The 20,254-nt window shown below is 42.0% G+C and overlaps 1 protein-coding gene across 2 annotated transcripts in view; it reads left to right on the forward strand.

Annotated features, from left to right (window-relative positions):
* Nucleotides 1-20,254, forward strand: part of PolrMT (mitochondrial RNA polymerase) — a 78,865-nt gene that overhangs the window by 5,721 nt on the left and 52,890 nt on the right. Inside the window, exons 5-11 of one of the 2 annotated variants that reach the window (XM_065453974.2) lie at nt 189-308; nt 2,548-2,706; nt 4,616-4,684; nt 9,670-9,771; nt 11,754-11,903; nt 16,403-16,496; nt 17,068-17,141. In XM_065453974.2, the coding sequence (XP_065310046.1) occupies nt 189-308; nt 2,548-2,706; nt 4,616-4,684; nt 9,670-9,771; nt 11,754-11,903; nt 16,403-16,496; nt 17,068-17,141 (768 nt within the window). The remainder of the gene's footprint in view (nt 1-188; nt 309-2,547; nt 2,707-4,615; nt 4,685-9,669; nt 9,772-11,753; nt 11,904-16,402; nt 16,497-17,067; nt 17,142-20,254) is intronic. The other variant, XM_065453982.2, reaches the window with a different exon arrangement.

The following is a 20,254-nucleotide window of genomic DNA, read 5'->3' on the forward strand; positions in this document are numbered from 1 at the left end:
GAGCAAACTTGGAATTTCAATTGGACTTTTTACATCATTTCCTATACACGATTGTTGGAAAGCTGATAGTGTCATGGAAAGCCCAGGAGACAGCAGGGCAGTAGACAAAATTGCCATGGGAATAAATTTATCATTGCTGAACTAGTGGCAGCTACATCAGTGTGCCACCCATCGTCATTTTTTTTCAGTTGGACCAAGCCTTGTCCGCCCTGCACTATCATCGACAGCGATCTAGAGAACAGAAGAAAGGCATCACTGTGGTTGATATTGTAATCTACAACTCCCTCATCAGAGGCTATGCTGCGAAGGTGATGTTTATACTGTTGCATTGTAATGACAGTGAAGGACTAAACACTGTCACGAGTTAAAAATCCAATTCTTATGGGCCAAACTTGCGTCCAGAAAGACAAGGAATGAAAATTACTGTGATAGTAGCAAGCACAGTTGCCGCTTGTAGATTCAGCCTCATGGGTCAAGTGTGCCTGCTATTTATACATATTTTAGCATACATTCCAGAGCAACCATTGGTGCTCGCATACATTCGAGAAAGTGCAGCACTATTCATGATGTGCGCACAGTCATATCATACATGCTTCCTTTTAGAATCGACGACAATGTTAAAGAAATTTCAAGTACTGTAGACATGTTTTGTACTGAGCAACAACTTAATAACAGTCAAAAACTGGGGGAAAATGGAAACGGCAAAAAGTTAGACGATGATGTATAGCAATACCTACTGCTACATGGCTAGCACACAGCCGAGTCTCAGCTACAAACGTTTGGCCATTAGCCTCACAATAACAAATGAGTTTTATTGTCTTCTGGGCCAAGGTTTTCTAAAGATTCTTTTCTTCTTGCTCTTCATAATTGGCTTGTTTGCCACTAGCCACCATTATTGCCAGTATCAGTAACAAGCAATGGATTATACATAACAGTCTATGTTTTTGACATCTATGTTCTTGAAATTTGTTCTTGAAATTTGGCAGGCATTTATCGGTATTTGTTTCCCTAAAATATCTTGGCTGCTATCGGCAACTATTGTTTACAGTGCTTCTTTTCTGGGTTTGTTTGCCACTGTCTTCGTTTAAAAACAATTTCTTGCTATGTGCAGCCAATGAGTCCAGGCTAACCCTGTTCTCAAGGTCTGAAGAATTTTTCGAGATTGCTACACAGGTTTGATATACCACTCTCAGTCTCCCATAGGTTGGGAACCTATAATGGCAGTTTAGTGTGAATGCGAATCCAAATTGCTTCATTAACAGGCCTAAATGGCACTCTGAAAGCTGTGAAACTGTATGGCTGTGAAAAACGAGCAGTATCATTAAGAATATTGGTGAAGTACCACATGTGCAAATCTTGTCTGAAAAACTAACAAAGATAGAAACCATTGCGTAGCAACTCAGTTTTTTTGGCCGTCATTGTACAGTTAAACTTCGATATAATGAACTTCAATATAACGACATTGTCGATATAACGAAGTATTTAACTTTTCATAATCTCTTGTCCATAGAACGTCATGTATGTAGAGCCTCAATATAACAAAGTGTGCTTGCATGCGATTTCAATATAACGTAATTTCACTGCCGCCGCAGAGGAATGCTAAGACAATAAATGGAAACTTCCACGGGCGCAGATGGTCAAATGATTGAATTAAAAATGGCTGCTCGCAAACACTCCTCTCAAATCGTCTGCCATGCAACAAGAGTGATCGTCGAAGTGGAGCCGCATCATGTTCCATATAAAGTCCAAATTCGATAAGATCCTATTGCGCCCCACGCACCGTGTGCTTTAGGTGTGAGTGAAAGTGTGCGAGAGAGAGACAGAAAAGACGGTGGCTTCACGAGTGCCACCTTACCACGTGAGCATAGGGAAAGAGGGTAAGGGGAGCAAGCTCAATCAAGCCTGCGAAAGGGCAGGGCAAGTTGGCGCATGTCTCGGCCATGGCTGTGCATGGCTGTGAGCGTGGCTGAGTGCATGCGCAGCTTCGCATCGTGCTTGAGGGTTAAAGTGCCACATGTGCAGAGAGTGGGCATGCTGAGACAACGTGGCATCATGTAAGCTGTGTTCCAGCATGTTTAGTATTGGAGGTTGTGTAATCTCAACTTTCGGTGACCCGTTGGAGTGAGAGGCAGACGAATCATTTGCTCTCCGTTTCCGATGCTTTTCATGATAGCATCGTTCCAGTGCAGGCGACGCTATCAGCCTGGAGGCAGAGTGCACAAGAAAGCATGGCTGGCTTCGCTTAATCCATACTGCCGATGTGAAGATATCGATGTGATGAAACCGTGTCATTCGTCGCTGACTGGCAAATTCATCAAAACGAATTGCTTTCTCATACAAGTTTGCTTTTTTTGATTGCCCAATAATTCAGAAAATTGTGCGGCTGCTTACCGTTTGAGAAAAATTAATCGGTGACAGTACTTATTTGGATAAAATGTTGAATTTCAATACAGTGAAATTTCGATATAATGAAGCAAATTGCCGATTTGACCAACTTCGTTATATTGAGGTTTAACTTTATTTCATTAACAATTCCTTACTTTACAGGGGAAGTTGTCTCGTATACAGGAAATCATGCACACCATGGAACACGACCACATCAAGCCGAACGCTGCCACATTTGCAGCTCTGCTCGAGTGCCACACATTGCAGAAGAACTTCTCACGGGACAATGTGGAGAAAGTCATTGAAGAAATGAAGTCTCATGTGAGGCAACACTGAATTCATTGTGCTTTTCTTTTTCTTCTCCTAACTGCAATTGAATTGAGTAGGAGCTGGTACTGTCACACATTAATATGTCTGTCACAATATGTTGACTGTTGACACAGTCATTCCATGCTACCTCTACCTACCTATGCAGCATAAATTTGGAAGTGAACAACAGCATTTGAACAGGTGCCAAGGCAAGGGAACTTCAATTGAGGGCAGCAGCGGATTAGATATTGTGATGAGATTAGGAAATTTGCTTGCATAAGACTGAGTTAGGTGTCACAAGCCAGCTGTAATTGGGGATTGCTGGGGCAGTATCCTGTAAGTAGACATAAAAGAGGCTGATAATGATGGTACCCCACAAACGTATTTTATAGGGAATAGCTAGTAAGTGTTAATGGCACGGTATTTGGGCTGTCGACGCATGTGTAATCAATATCCCTGTGTGCTGCCTTCGGGACTGGCCTAATTGGGCGCAGACACAAGTGCACTGTGTGAAAACGTATTAGTTACCAGCCGTGCACGGCCTGTTATTTCTTTTGATAGGCCTTCTTGGACTATTTTCAGCTTCTAAGCAATAAAAAAAAAATTTTTCACCAAGGCACACAAAAAATGGAGCAAGCAAAGCACTTTTACATCGTAGCATGGTGTAACCTTGGGACTTTAGCTATCTACCAAATAGCCGAAGATTGTGTAGTCTCAGTGAAGAGAATGACCGTACAAGAAACGCAAAATCCGGGAGCATGGCTAAATTGCCAAGTATGTGCAGACACCCTTTCAGCCTTCTGGGAGTCAGTGAAGTGTAGGGGGCTGGGTGTGTGCGTGTGTGTTTGTGAATTGAACTACAGTAATATCTTGCTGTAACGAAGTTTAAGGGGGATTACAAATTGCTTCTTCATAACCAATTCTTCGTTATAGCCACTGCCTACACTTAGCAGTGTGGAAAGATCAGCGCTACATTCATTTACAGAAAATTTGATTCATTAAAGCAAGATCCTAAATATATGGGTTTCTGTGGCAATTTCAGTGGAACTGCGATTGCTTTGTTAAATTTATATTAGTTTGGTGTAATGCATTTCATCATAATTAGGTTTGGCTGTAGTACATATATTCTGCTGTATGGTTTTTGTAGCACTGTGTGTTGTCCTCTCAGTGCAACATGGGTTCTCAATATGATAGACCAACTAGCCCGAATTGCTGTTTCGATCATGTTCTTGGGTAGATTATATTGCTTTTGAAATAAAAATTCTATTTGTCACAGACAAGGCAAGCAAACCACAATAGCAGAATGTTTAAATGTTTTTGTTCGTGTTCTGCGAGGTTTCTAGATAAGTTAATATTGCAGTGGAATAATAATAATAATAATAATAATAATAATAATAATAATAATAATAATAATAATAATAATAATAATAATAATAATAATAATAATAATAATATTATTATTATTATTATTATTATTATTATTATTTTACGTCATATTAATTTCTCGTCATTTGTGATATTGCTGTTGCTGTTTTAATTAAGCGTAGTTTTTGTCAGCCCTAAGTCTTAGTTAACAGAAAATATCCAAAATCAGCAAGTGCACGTGTCTGCCGATCTTGCCTGACCTGAAGAAGATGGTGAACACCAAGCTCAAATCATAAACAGAGCGCCAGCATGTGAACCGGTGTTGCAGTCCCGACCTGCTGTGGTAGCTAGGTGCCTCAGAACGTTTGCTTACAGAATTTCACATATTGTGGGTTGGCTGACTTAACATATTTCCATGGTCCCTTCGTGATCCGCCTTAAATTTGGTCCGCTGTAAACTTGCAAGCAAGAGATGTCACCTTTTGTATGGAAATGTGGAATACACATTTTTGTATTTCATTGCAAGTGACTGGTCTCTTACATGTTGTTATCTTTAGGGAATTGTTCCTCAGCAACTGTTCACGGATTGTAAGTTTCTCGGAAATCAACGGGAGCGTGTGCTTGAGGTAACTCTCTTGCTGTATTCTTCTTGTGTCCTTTTGTTGACATTTTAAAGAAGTAACTGACATGATATTTTGACTTGTCATTCTTATGCCTTAAATGAAGATCCAGCCTGCCTAAAGCCTATACTCGCAGACAATATCCTCTGGCAATGAACAGGAAGCTACACAACGAAAGCGTGCAGAAGTAAAAGTGCTTCTGAAAATGGTTCCACATTTTTGTCTATGTTAGTGTGAGATGCGGTGAAGAGAAAAACAAAATTTACATCAGCAAAATAACCAACAAAATACACCACTGAATGGTTCATTTGACTTATTTTTCTTACTTTCTCATCAGTGTTTTGCCAAGTGTGAAACCGTTGCATGTGGAAGCCAAGCGAATTCAGTATCTGTTTCAAATAACCAAAACCACTGTCAAGCTATGCCGGGATACTTGGCACAGTAACATGTACAGAAGCTCCACCCCCGTAGCTTTTCCTCCATTGTCACTGAAATTTGTCTGCGAATATAGGAAGAAGTACTGGCAAGCATCTGAGTGCTGTAAATAACTTGACAAAATATATTTTTCTATGAACCACTTGTGGCACCCAGCACGTGGTTGCATTGTGATGCCATGATACATTGGTTTGCTCTGTTCCTGCAGTCGCTGTGGCTGCCATAAGCGAGTGCAGCCAGAAGAAACAACCGTAGCATGTTTCTTAACTTTCTTGCGAGCGACACCATCATAGCCAGCGTTATTGCTACACGACATTAGCAGATATTGCTGTCATGGTGTCATGATAATGTTAATGACACCAGGTCTTACATTTCGAGGTCAACTTTAGTGCCAATTTAAAATATCCCATAGTTGTTTCCCAACAGCCATTCTAGTCAAATTTCAACCTTTACCATACTACAATTGTGTGGTATAGTCTACAATTGTGAAAATGTGTGTTGGCACTCCTTTAACACAGTGATGTAGTGCATCCATTTATATTGGAACAAAAGCAGCAGCTAATGCGACTGCTTTAATGAACACAGTTAATCCATTTGAGGTGTCAGGTTTGTTTGGAACATTGTGTCATGGTAATCTGTATCACACGGGGAAAGCACATAAATGTCGACACAGTTTTTCACCTGCTCTGTCTACATTATTGCATTGTAGTGTTACTCATGTTTGAGAAATTACAAACAGAAATGTAAGCAACCTTGCTTAGTATGCATCACTTATATGTTCAGTTGCTTGGAATTTCACTTGTGCCATGGAATTACTTGTTAAGCATGAAGTATGCTTAAAAAAGAAATGCAGGAATGGGAGGAGGGCGGGGCCTTGTGTGGGAATGTCTCTTTTTGTTGTCGTTCTTGCATGCAACAATTTAGTTTAGCAAGTGTCTGAAATGCCTATGTGTCTTCTGTGCGGACTGCACCTGAAATGGATTATTTTTTTTTCCCTTATAGCTGAACCGCTTAAACGGTGTGATTGAGAAGAAAGGGGGTTAACCGGGGTGCCCGATATTTGTTAATCCTATCATGAGGAGCTAACAAACAAAGACACCAAGGACAACATAGCGGAAATGACTTGTACTTATTGATTGAATTATAGAAATGATAAATTAAGGGAAATAAAAGTGGATGGAAAAACAACTTGCCACAGGTGGGGAACGATCCCATGTCTTCGCATTACGCATGCGATACTATTACCAATTGAGCCACTGCACCACCATCTTGGCGTGACTGTTTTGGTTTATAAACTGTTCTTAAAGATGCTGAAGATGGAAGAAATGTGTTTCAATCATCGTTTCCTCTGACACAGTTTATTGGCGCCTTACCAGGCCCCATAGCAAATTTTGGTTATATGCTGAATGTTGTTACCCTATCTATTTGAATCTAGGCCGATAGTTTTTTTTCAAATAATCGTATTACAAACTCTAGGGTCGGCTTAGATTCGAGGATTTTAAAAGAACACGCCAGTTTTTCATTGAAACTGATAAATATGGTGCATAGCTAGTGCCATCTAGAAAAGTCAGTATTGTAGTCGCTACTAGCCATGCCAGTAGCCGACCGTACACAAGTGAGGTTGTCATTTTGACGTGTGTCGTGTCGGCCGTATCGGTGTGCAGTGTGGTGTTATCGCGATAACACCAAGCAGGAGATGCCACTACAGTGCTGCTTTCAAGCAAAAAGTTGTGATAGCCGCAGAGGCATCGTCGCATCCTCAAGCCGTGCGGGACTTTGGCGTCGACGAGAAAAACGTCCGTCGTTGGAGGGGCAATGACAGCAGCTTTTTGCGTGCGCCGTAATGAGGATGGCACTTAGCGGACCAAAGAAAGGCTGTCACCATTAAGTGGAGACAGTTTTGGCCGACTTTGTTCCGATGCAGAGAGCAGCTGCCCTTCCAGTGACAGCAGAAGTGTTCCAAGTGAAAGCTAGGGAACTTTCGAGGGAATGAGGCCTAACGCCAAAGGATTTCAAAGCGAGCCGGGGCTGGCTTCAGAAATTCATGAAGCACTTCGGCTTCAGCCTCCAACATCGTACTTCAGTCACCCAGACGCTGCCAAGCGATTTCGAAGAAAAGCTGATAGCTTTTTAACCCTACGTGCTGTGAAAAAGAGAAGTGGCAGGCTACAACCTTGGGCAAATTGGCAACACCCACCAGACGGCTGTGTATTTTGATATGCCAGTGGCGTACACCATGAATGAAAAGGGTGCCAAGGAGGTGAAGGTGCGCTCTGCGGGCTACGGGAAGCAGCGCACTACTGTGGTGTTGTGCTGCACAGCTGATGGACATAAACTCCCTCCTTATATGATATTTAAAAGGAAGACACTGCCTGCTCGAGAAGATTTCCCAAGAAATGTCATTGTGCGGGCAAATGAGAACGGGTGGATAATGGGGGCGATGGTGGAAGAGTGGGTTAAGATTGTGTGGCAACGACGTCCAGGAGCCCTTTTGACAAAGAACTCACTCCTTGTCGTCGACTATTACCATGGGCACTACACCGACAACGTGAAGGCTGCGCTTGCCCAAGCGAACACTGACCTCGTTGTTATACCGGGCGGCATAACAGGCCAGTTGCAGCCATTTGATGTCTGCATCAACAAACCTTTCAAGGATCGTCTGCGGAAATATTACATGGACTGGTTGACTGACAAAGACCACATGATAACGCCAACGGGCCGCACCAAATGTGCATCTCTATTGCAGCTGGCGGGCTTGGTAGCTGCAGCGTGGGATGACATTCCAGGTACTTTGATCGTGCGCGCCTTTAAAAAGTGCGGCATATCTAATGTGCTCAATGGTACCGAAGATAGCGCACTGTTTGAAGGTGACAGTGACAAGGAACACAGTGACGAGTCTAGCAGCGATGACGACGTTGAATGAGCTCTGCACATTCAGATTCAATAAATGCTGTTTGTATTTTGTGAACTCGCTGTCCTCGCTTTTTTTTGTTTGGCCTACATTCGAGATGATATATATTTTTTTTGTTGGCTTCGGACTTTAGGGGTTTAGCTTAGAATTGCGGTCAGCCTAGATTCGAGGAAATATGGTATGTGGCCTCTGGGGAGTGTTCTGCCGCAAAAATTATTTTCAAATCGGCTCATTAATAGCTGAGATAAAAATATTTCAGTGCCGTGATCCCATAATTTCAGGAGGGGAGCTTCACCGCAAACATATACATTTTCTCCACTTGCCCCATCTAGCCTCCGCGAGTCAGGTTCTTTCCCTGTGTTCTCCCATACCGGAGCTCGAGGACTGCATGATGCACACGTCATGGGCTCTGCATTCATTTTTTTCTCCTTGCCTGGAGCGGGATGGACGCGAGAAGGGAAAATGGGGTTCGGCTTGAAATTTCAGATTTTTCCGCAACGTGTAGCAATGTAATACTTTGCAGACATGATCATTAATGTGCATTGTATGCTCTGTTCTGGTCAGCTCAAAATGGCCAGACCTGGTAAGGGGCCCTTTAAGAGAACAGTTTATGTTGAATATCTTGAAAAGTCCTTGTGATGCTATCTGTGCAATATATATATAACTCTCACATGGATTTCTATGGTAGACTTGTGGGTATTACCTATATGTAATTGATATAAACTGCTATATATTTTTTTCAAGTCTATGTTTGAAAGTATAGTTCATTTTAAAGGCCACTTACAGTAAAACTTTACTTTGGCTGAATTGGTTATAAGTGAGCAGTATTTACAGTCGAAGTAACCTTAGTAATGCTGCAAGGCTGGTAATTACTTAATTTGACAGCTTCTAAATACTGCTGAGAAGATTATGGGTACACTTAGTGACAGGCACAAATTTTAGAATGATGCATGTGTGCTGATCTCGCTATCATGCTTGGGCACCTAGGCAAATGTTCCTGTTTTTTTTTTGTCATTTTCAGTGAACTGTAATTGTGGCATTTCCTTGTGCTTTGTTGTCGAAAGTTTGGATTTTTGCTGCCTTTTATGACACATTTTTGCAGATTTCAAGTGTAAAAATTTGATATGGAGGCCACTTTGTACCTAGACTATCAAAAATTGTTTAAAATTTCCATGCAGTTGGCCTTTATGTGGTATAAATTTGGATTGTGCAAATGTATTTTTGTGGTATTAAGGGATTTATAATATGAAGATTCAGCTGGGGGGGCGGGGGATGGGGGTAAGTGGCTTGCTTCTGTTTGTTGTGCAAGAGTTTCGATTAGCATAGGTATATGCTACAAAGCAAAAATGATGGCTGTGTAGGTATTAGATGCTGAGATTTAGAGAGACTGAAGTGAACTTTGGCAAGTCATGTAAAACTACTACATCGAACAGATGCTAACTGCTGGCTATTAAAATTGCAAAATGGAATGCCAATGAAAAAATTTACACGCATAGGATAGGTTGAGCTTATACAAGACAGGGGTGAATATGATATCTGGGTGATACTTTCATCCTGCTGTGGAATTAGAATAGGCTGATGCTTCTGCTAGTGATGATGCAGCATCTTAGTTTTCTGAACTGATAATTATGTGTGTATTTGGCAGGCAATTCACAAGGTGATGCCGGACTTTGTACCAGAGCCTTCCACGTTCCCAAGAAAATACGACTGCAAGCTCTTGCGCAGGCTGAAGACCCAAAAAGTACTGGTATGCTCAACATATACTCAAGTACTCAGTTTAGTAACAGTACTCAGCTTTTAGTCCTGGAAGATGTTTCCAGTGTATTCTAGAAGAATGAAATTGAATTGAAAATTGTAGATGGGACTTGCACTTGAGAGACTTTGAACCACTTGCATAGAGTTTATGGGGAACTGTTAGACCAGCATGTTGATCCAATGTTCTTTCTGATCCTTCGACCACAGAAGTTAGCGGTGTGTGCCAGACAAGATTATTTAAAGAAATGTTGTGGTTTTAGACAGCTGCGTATGATCTAAAGGGATTGAAAACTCATTAATACTTGCCTGGTGCTCATTGGCCATATCTGGCGCTTGGAGCACAAAACACCATGTCATCATCATATAATTTAAAGTGTCTTGCCGATCCCGGAGTACCAATTTTGTTCGAGGCCAGTGCTCCCAGATAATGAAGTCTATGTTCATAACACCTGTTTTAAACTTTACGTTTGAAGGTTTGTGTAAATAAAGCTGCTTTACATTCTGCTGTTTAAATTGAAGGACTCAAAAAACTTGTCTGTTATTGCGGCATCATGCAACTTTGTAGAAGTGGTCTTTTTTTGGGGGCCTTTCTTTTTTGACACCTACTGTTTATGGCTGTTGTACAGCATTAGAACAGGTACATTCTTTTAATGTTGGAATAGGTTTGCTTTTTACTTTACAAAGTCCATGCCCATTACAACGGATCCACTTACAACATACTTTTATATATAACAGACCATTTCTCTCACTTAAATTGGTCTGCCTGTATATTATCAATGTGACAAATTGTGCTTTTAGCAGACCTTGCTATAATAGGCAAATTTTTGGGCAAATTTCGACTAGACGGTGTGAATACACATAGTACTTTGCTGTGGTGATGCGCATGTGTGGAAGTGCACTGCATGCATGTATTTCTGGCCGCTTGCAGAATCGGCAAAATTGCACTCTTTTTATGAAGAATGAATACACTAGTGGCAAGCTTCCCTTGATGGCCTACTGCACAATGCCTCGCCAGCGCAGAGTTCTTATGTCAACCACTTCATCACCACCAACTGCTGTCAGCAGTTGGTTCAGTGCCAAGTAAGGGTCGACAGTGCTCCTAGGCTTAACCAGCTTCAAAGAGAAGCCATAGCACACGGCGCTTCAAAAATAACCACCAACAATTGCAAAACGCATCGTTTTGAGAAGGCTTTATTTCTCATCAGATCTATTTACACATTAAACAAGGTAGGGTGCTATTTGTCGCATCCACACTGCAAAGCGTACGATGCTGTTGAGCATGCAGTGCAGCGGTGGCCAGAAGTGGGCTCCAAGTTGGCATGTCTGAATTGAATGTGCTTCATACTACAGCTCTCGTTCGTGCTAAAGAATTGACAGTAGCGCTTGTCATGAAAGATAAAATTAAGACATTGGTTTATTCCACAGGTCAGTGTTTTGTGTGAAAAACACACATTAGCTGTTGTTTGTGTCATTGGCGGAGACGGCACACTCAAGCCATGCAGCCGGCACGGCAGTGCTGGCTGGCCATCTCCCCGCTGTTAATCGTGTCGTCATGCGAGTGTATATATGTAATTTTTACTGTGGGGAAGCTACCATTTGTCTGCAGCCGCCATCAGGAAAATGGCAGACAAGGAGACTCCGTGCCGCATGGTTGTTTGATTACCACGTAAATCCGTTTATCTATAGGTATTTATTTTAATTTCAATTTCAACGTTTATATTGTTTTTGTGATCACCTACAGGTTGGACAAGATGTGTATATATATATATATATATATATATATGTTTTACTGTTTGGTAGTCTGATGTGAATAATTACTGACGAATTGCTCTGCCTAGCATCCAGCGCTATAATTTTTTTGCTTTCTGCTGAAAGTGGTACTCGTCATTGTGACAGATGCCCTTGAAGTGTTGAAGTGCAACTGTAACAAAGCTGTGCAATGACATTTTAATGCTTCCTAACTTTTTGCTGCAGCACAAACCTCACGAGATTCCTGGTGACCTTCCCACCATAGATGAACTTCGAGAATGTGCCCGTGAACAGATGGGCTTAGAAACTGATGGTGAAGTCACTGTGCAGTCAGTGGCAAAGCTGAACAATCCTTCTGAGAAAGTCCTTCAAATGGTCAGCAAAAATTTTTATTCTATGGGGGCTAGAGCACAGTAGTCGGGCAGTGTCTGATGCATGCAAGTTTCCCAATAAAAGAACAATTTAAGAGTTGCGGTACACTTCAACATAGGACACCGCCAATTCGAAATCTCAAAGAACGTTCTTCTGTGAAAGTGAGCACACATACCTGGTGTTTCAGTGAAAACTTCAATTGATCATAAAATGCACATTAGTAGACAAAGCTTTTTAATTTGTCGTGGTGGACGTTAGGACATATATGTAGATTAACAATTGATGAACGAAATAGCCAAAATTTACTATATACTCTTCTAACTAACAACTGTAGGAGACACGGTAGTTGCCGAATACAGTAAAATCTTGATATGACGAATCACTAGAGACCGCCGAAAATCGTTTGTTATTCTGAAAGGTTGTGATAGTGAAAGCACCAAGAATAACCATTCTGCCCATCAGCACATCAGTTAATAAGTTGTCATCGTTCGAGCTCTCCACGAAAACATTGCTGTTGGCTGTTGGCCCGTACTGTTGCTATTTTCCATAGATTCTACTGGCACGCACCACCAAAACACCATATAGCAAGAGCGTTGCACGCAAAGAAGACGCTGTAACTGAGAAAGCTACTGACAAAAAGGAAGCTCCATGTAGCCTGTAAAGGGCAGTGTTTCTTGTTGTATGTTTGTTTTTCACGTTCCTTGCCTTGGACACTGCAACTGTCTCACTCAAAGAGGACACCTGAGCTATTCCAAAGTGCAAGTGCGCATAAACGACACGGTCCGAAAAGTGCGAAGTGTGACCATGCGGCATCCCCGCAAGTACAGAGATTACATTTCTCCATGCGTTGAGCTAGTACGGGTGCAGAAAGAAGTGCGAAGGAAGGAAGAGGTGCACCTCCGTTGCTAGGCGACATTTACCTGGGTGGAGCGCGCACTCGCAAAACCTTATGCATCGCCACTTCCACAATAGATTTTTAAAAAATTCTCTCCTGCGTTTTTTTATTGAGCTCTGTCTCAGCTTTTCTGAATCCATGCGCCACAGCATTCTCTTTCTGTACCTTGTCGTTTGCTAGACTGCTGTTTCGGCTGTCGTGAAGGATACACGAAAATATAAGAATACCTAGATTTTGGAGTACAGTCAAAACCCGCGATAATGAAACCCCGTGACAATGAAATTCTAGCAACAGTGAAATATTTTCGTATCCTCAGCGAACGCCCATAGGATTCAATGCATTTCGTACCTCTTGACAACGAAATGTCGCTGTACTACCATCGCGCATCAACGAAATTTGCCGGAACGTAACCTTGCATATTACCTACTAGTGCAAGGCTAGGAGGCGTTGGCACCTCCTAGCCTTGCGTTGGCGCCACCATTTTTGTTTACAAAAACAACCAAGCGCTGGGAGTGATCGCGTGCTCTGGAAACATGTCATGGCCACCGTCTTGTTTTATGATCACCCGTTCGAAGAGACACACACGTTGCTACCGACATGTGACAACAGTTTTGCACACCTAGTACAGTGCTTAATGCGCGCCTCGCTGGGCAAAATGCAGGAGAAACAAGGAAATCCTTGTTCCACAGACGTGGAATATGGCGCTTGAGATGGCAGTCACAGCATGTAGTGCCAAGCTCTTACTTGGCCCTTGCATCATCAAACACCACATATCACCATCATCTGCAGCTAGCACATTCGAACTAGTCACAAGAAATTTATGTAGCGTTCTTGGTAATATTTTTTTATGAGCAACGTAAGCATACCAAGCTTTGTTGCCACACATCATCAACAAATTTTTCTGTGTCATGAAATGATGATAATGTCGATGTCCATATTGAGATCAAAAAGTGTTTTCCAACTTTCATGCTTGCCAAGTGTCATTATTTTATGTCTGATAAATGTGTGGAGGAGTACAGTAAAACCCTGTTAATTCGGATTTTACGGGGCCGGAGAAAATGTCCGAATTAACCGAATGTCGAATTAACGAGGTTTCGACAATAAAAACTCAAAAAATGCCTAAAACATCAACGTACCTTTACTTTATTAATTAACTAGTTATTGTTGCTTGTTGTGCATGAGAAATTTGTGCGGAAAGCACAATTTTTCGGAGTATACTTGTAGGCGGTGCAGTCCACGCAGACTGTCATGAGAAACGACACAGATGTCCTCCAAAACTTTAAGACCATCATTGGCCTCTTTAGCAGTGCGGTGCGGCACTTCACATGCATTTATGACGGGCGCATTTTCACTATCATAGTTGGGCCCTTTGTCGCCTAGTACATCCAGTATTTCGTCGTCGTTGAGGCGACCAGCAACAGTAACGTCACTATCGATGTGGATGTATTTGCCAGCGGGACATACGGAGGCAGAAGTCTGTCAAAGCGACTGTCGTCTTCCTCGGCGTTTTGGTTAACATCCGCATCCTCGGCTTCCAAAGAATCACCGTCACGAACAAAGCCGCTGTGTTGGAAGCAGTTTGCAATTACTCTGGGCAGCGTGTTGCTCCACACATGCGCCACCATGTGCACTGCACTGAACAGAGTTGCATCATATTTTTTCTTTGCCTCTGTACAGAGCAACATGCGCTCAAGCACTTGTCTTCTGTATTGGCCTTTCACATACTGAATAATTCCCTGATCCAGAGGCTGCAGGGAAGCCGTTGCAAAAAAAAGCAGCTGTATGTTTGTCAGCCCCGGCACATTATTGTGCACACTACAGTTATCTAGAACAATTAGCGCTTTGCGCTATTTTGCACAAAAGCGGCGGTCCAGTTCACGCAGCCAGGCCTGAAATATCGCTGAGGTCATGCACGCCTTTCGATTCGAGCAATAGTCTACGGGAAGTTTCTTTATGCTTTTGAAGCATCTCAGCTTTTCTGCTTTGCCGATTATCAGTAGCAATAGCCACTCCGTGCCAGTCATGTTGGCAGCAAGCAAAACTGTTAATCTGTCCGTGCTTCGTTTACTGCCAACGCAAGGGTCCCTCTTAAATGTGATGGGTTTATCCAGCAGGGCTTTGTAGAAGAGGGCCGTCTCATCTGCGTTAAAAATGTTGCAGGCATCATAATGGGCTAGGCGTGCGGGTAATCCGGCCCTCCAATCTTCAACAACGCCTTCATTCAGAGCCCCTTTCTCGCCACACACGCTTCGGAAGACCAGGCCGTGTCTTTTCTTGAATCGGTCGATCCAGCCTTCCAGTGCCTTGAAGTCTTCAATGCTGAGCTTCAGTGTATACTTTTCGGCCTGCACACAGATAAGAGGGCCACTCAAAGGCAGCTGTGCATTGCGCAAATCTGCAATCCGTTTTAATGACGCTTCTTCAAGTTTCGGGTGTGCTGCTGTTCGCAGTCTTTTCCTGTTGTCAACGAATTTGTTGCTGTTGTATGCCTGAAGAATCTCCGCTTCATTTTTCATGTACGTGCTGAGCATGCTTCTCTTCACAATTAATTTATTCATTATGACCTGCTGAGGCACCTCTGCCTTCACGACTTTCAATATTTCTACTTTCGCTGACAAATCCTTCGCCTCGTACTTCGCCCGTTTCGGTGGAGCACGAGAGCACATGGTGGCACGGCTTGCGCAGCGCAGGTAGTTGCGGCAACAAAGCGACGGGTACACGCACAATGTCAAGAAAAAACAAAGTATAAATGGAAAAAAGAAAAGCGCAAACAAAATTTAACACACTCATAAAAAAAAAGTTCCGCCATCGTCGCACACGCACCTGACGCAAACCGATAAACACGATAAAAATGACAACGAAAAAAAACTGCACGGCTCTGCAACCACACAACTGCACGAGCAAAAGACGTCGGAAATGGCGGACAGCAATACGAAGAAAAAAAAAAAACAAAACATGTATGTATAGATTAGGGTTGCTAGCATAGACCGATAACTACCGTGTTGATAACCTTAGCGATGCAGAGGTAGTGCCGAGCGCCAAAAGCGACTGCAAAGCCAGAAGTACCTCATTGCCACCATGGTTTTTGAGACGTAGGTTTGTCTGTTATGTAGCATAAAGATAAACATGGCGGCTTTGATGTATTTCCGACCTTTCGGCACTCCCAGCACATGCAAGCATGGCCTTTGAAATCGGCGCATGCTAATCGGGGACGCCATCGCTGACGTTGCGATTTGAACATCCCCTAGTGCCACCTGATCCTATATGCCTCACGTGCCTCTGAGCTCCGCGAACTGTCCGAATTGACCGAAGTACGACAAAATATGTCCGAATTAACGGGAGTTTCGTGCCATAGGGTTATGTACATGTTTGTTGGGACCAGACGGTGCATCTTAATTAACCGAATTAACGGGGGCCGAATTAACGAGGGTTTACTGTACTAGTAATTAAAAAGTGTGTGTCACTACTCCTTTTGTATATGCTTCCCAGTGTCCCTTTGCCACTGTCTCGTGTCCACCTTTGCTGTCTTCGTGATGTTTCACAGATAATGTGGTTACTTGGGAATGCAATTTTTATATGTCTCTGTGCTCTTTTTTGTTGCCAACAGAGAAAACAGGTTCAGGAATGGGAAGCGGCGTGGAGAGTGAAGCTCAGAGATGCTTTTGTGAAGAACGTCAGGTCTCTACTCAGCCACTCCTACAGTAAGTGTCACTTCGTTCCTGTAAGCTGCCTTTTGACCTGTGATTCACCAATTTTGACCTTTCTTAGGCCTCGGTGCTTTCAACAGTCCATTTGTTCAGAAAGTCTTGTATAGATGAGAGAAAGCATTACGGTGTGCCAAACAGATTTTTTCTACACCTCCCGTACTTTCAGCAGGTCAATTTTGAAGTGTGATACTATCAGTTGACACTATTAGTTGACATGCCATACACCATGTTTCTCCAGGAAAAGAAATTGCTGCTTTATGTAAAGTTTATTGACAAATCCTCGCACTTTTAGTGTGTGTATTTGGGTTAGCTTTCTTGCACTTCATTTGCTTACACTAGTACCTGTAGGTGGTCTTCATTAGTAATATGTCAATGTGTTACTTATACCACCAGCATAAACATTATAATTGAAATCCTATGATATGTCTTTATAAATCCTAAATTGCGTCTTTAGCCTTGCAATATCAGTTGTTCGATTCCTGCCTCAGACAATTTTAATTATATTTTGTTGACAAGATGACCTCCTTTTAAAGTGTCTGAACAGTGCCCATCCCCTAATTTCCAGTGAATCGTGGGATGTCCTTGTACCCTTACCTGTCCGTCTTGGAGCCTGATGCCTATGTGAACGTAATGCTACAGGTGAACTTTTGCTCTCCAATTCTTTTTTTCTTTTTCTTTTAGTTAAGTGTAGGTTTTAGGTGGAGGCCTATTCCGATTTCGTTATTCAAATATCCACATGTGAAATGCACAAATTTCTGATTAGACAACCTCTGAACCAAGTTTAGTGAAATTTGTCGCATTTTAACAGAGAAAGCTGAATTCTGTTGACTGTTGGAAGCACAATTTGTATTAAGGGCTTAACATTTTTTACAAGAATTGCCAAAAATCAGCAAGTCTATAAATTATTGAAGCATAATGTTTACAAATCTGAAACTGCACCATGAGCAATGCACCATCACGCTTGGTTAAACTGCATCTGCTGGAGGATCTGAGACAGACAATTGTGATACAAAGTTTTCAGCTTGCTTACAATTTTTACACTATCACAACAGTCCTGCAATAGTCCTAAAGACAAATTATTTGTATATTTTAGAATGGTGCACAGCACACAAATATTGTATGATTTAGATGTCTTAATTTGCACAGTTTACACATTTGTGATATCGCTTTTGTATAGTACATTGAGGTATTTCACTACGTTTGTCCAGTGGTGTAGTCATGGAGTCGAACACCGGACACGTGTAACAAACACTGTAACGAATCGACGTAAGCTGTAGAACAATATACCAAATTTGTCTGCTTTAGATTCTCTAACACATGCAGTTTACAAAACTGTGATATCTCTTTTTGCTGCAGAGTTAGGGATTTATGAACTACGTGATTCTGTCTTTCTTTAACTTACTGACTTTTGTTAACAGTATAAAAAATGTCATGCCCTAAATCAAAGTTTTTCTTTCTACAGTCACTATAATTTAATCTTCTTTTTTTTTTTCAAATGCAACAAACTTTATTAAATCAGACCAGTGGCTTTCTCATAAAAGCATTGGCACATTTTGCATGTGCATATTTGAATAGGCGACATCGAAGTTGGCCTCGAGCTAAAGCTTCCTCTAAAGTGATTTGCAGAATTCATGCATTTGCCTTTATGTAAGGTAGAAAAGGGTGAGTTTGAGATGCCAGCTAAATTTTATCGTTAGGCTCACCCTTTTTGTTTTGTACTACAACGCTGTCACTTTTAAATTTCATATTAGTGCAAGGAAGTTCTTACAGTGCTCAAAAGCTTTCTTCTACTTCATCTGCAATGAATGGTGGCACATACTAGTGCAGTAAAACCTTGTTAATATTTATCCGCTTAATAAGTAATTCCAGTTTAAGTAAAGTTGCAATAAATCCCCCACCCTGTCACCATTGAACCTTACGTATTAGCTGATCACTTAAGTTGCTATATACTGCATGCCAAACAGTTAGTGCATAGTATTTACTTCATCTTTTGGAATGTACAAGCGTAGAATAGGTGAAATGTCTTGCGTGCATCTTAGGTGCTGAAATTGCGGCGCACGGGTTGCAGTTGCCACCGATAGTGATGTCAAAACATGGTGGCCATGACGTGTTTCCTGCTTCCATAGCTTATGGCCGGGTGCTGTTCTGGCACTTCCATGTCAACCAGGACGAGGAAGGGGATGATGGTCCTTCTATATCTGATGCAGCTCGTGCGTTGACTGTCATGAGGCTGCTCGCAGAGAAATGGTGCCTAATGGAGAAACTGGCTTGCAGCCACGGTGTAGGATATGAATATATACTCTTTTTATATATGTAAACTCATAAATGCTCTTGAGCTGGCGACACTTCTCAGCTTGCTTGCGGGGTGCGATCGACCAGATAAAGTAACAACATCGCGCGCTTGTTGGCCCACTGATAGCAGTGGCTACCTATCGGCGCTACGATGCAACTTCAAGGCAGAAAAGGTTTTATCTCCGGTTGGTATAGCAATCGACTCTTCGCGGGAAATTTGAAATGATAGAGTGACGAGGCAAAAGGTCACTGGTGGTGAAAGAGAGGCACCCATCCCATGCCCCTGACAAAATTGGCTATACATCTGTGAGGTGGCGCCATAGAAAGAGTGCCTGTGTGTCATTGAATTCAGATTTTCCACAAATTGCCGGTTGCTATATCAACAGTAGATAAAACCTTTACTGTCTTGTAGTTGCATTGTCTCGCTGATAGATATCCACTACCATCACTGGACCAACGGGCACGTGCCGTTGTTACTTTATCTGGTAGATTGAGCCTCGAGAGTGTCTTCACCTAAAGAGTATATATATCTTACACCGTGCTCACGGCAGCAAGTGAAAATCGCAGATTGTTTGCAGCCTGCTTGCAAATAAAGCTTTTCTGCGTGCGTGTTTGAGCGCATGCCTGATCCATGTTTCCTGCCAACTACGTACTAACGAAGCTTTACTGTATTCTGCTGCATCTGTAAGAATCTTTGTCTTAAAACAAGTTGTGTTTGGTCACTTCTAAGATTTCTCTTTGTTGCATGCACCATCATCTGAAGTACCATATATATAACTTGTTCCTGCGTATCAACTTGCACCCCCAATGACAATTATTGGAAAATTAAAAACAACATGTGCATGGAACCATGCAAAGCGCTCTGGTGCAGTTTTGTGTAGAAAGTAAAGCGCTAAGTTTTGTATGTTGCTAAGTTTTGTATGTATGCTAAGTTTTGTTGTATGTTTTGTATGTTTGTTTGTTGTATGTACTTTGTGTGGAAGGACGATTAGACTTTATGGTGATGCATAAACTGCATAAAGGCAGGATATACATACAAATTGCATTCTGCTTTCGACTTCGGTGTCTTTAGCTCTACTGCGCCAGCTGTTGAAGGCCTACATCCTTACTTATTTTGGTGGCTGCTAGTAACCGTTGCAGGAATCTCATAGTACTTAGCAATAACTTTATAAAAAAAGAACAAAAAAAACATGGTGCCTCACTAAATTAAAACTCTGGGTTCATAGATTGCCAGTCAAAGATTTTATCTCTAACCACCCTCACCGATGCTACAACAGAGAAGAATACTACATACACCTGGAAAGTACTGCAAGCTGCTATGAGTGGTTAATGCACAATAATTCACTGATGCTTGCTCAATTTGTTTGTCCTTCTCTCTGCTGGAAGGTGCTGGACGTTATGACTTCTTTTGTCTTTTAGCATGTCGTCATCCCGGTTGGGGAGAGCTTCTTGATTTTGGG

This window comes from Dermacentor albipictus, chromosome 2 (assembly GCF_038994185.2).
Source record: "Dermacentor albipictus isolate Rhodes 1998 colony chromosome 2, USDA_Dalb.pri_finalv2, whole genome shotgun sequence".
Taxonomy (NCBI): domain Eukaryota; kingdom Metazoa; phylum Arthropoda; class Arachnida; order Ixodida; family Ixodidae; genus Dermacentor; species Dermacentor albipictus.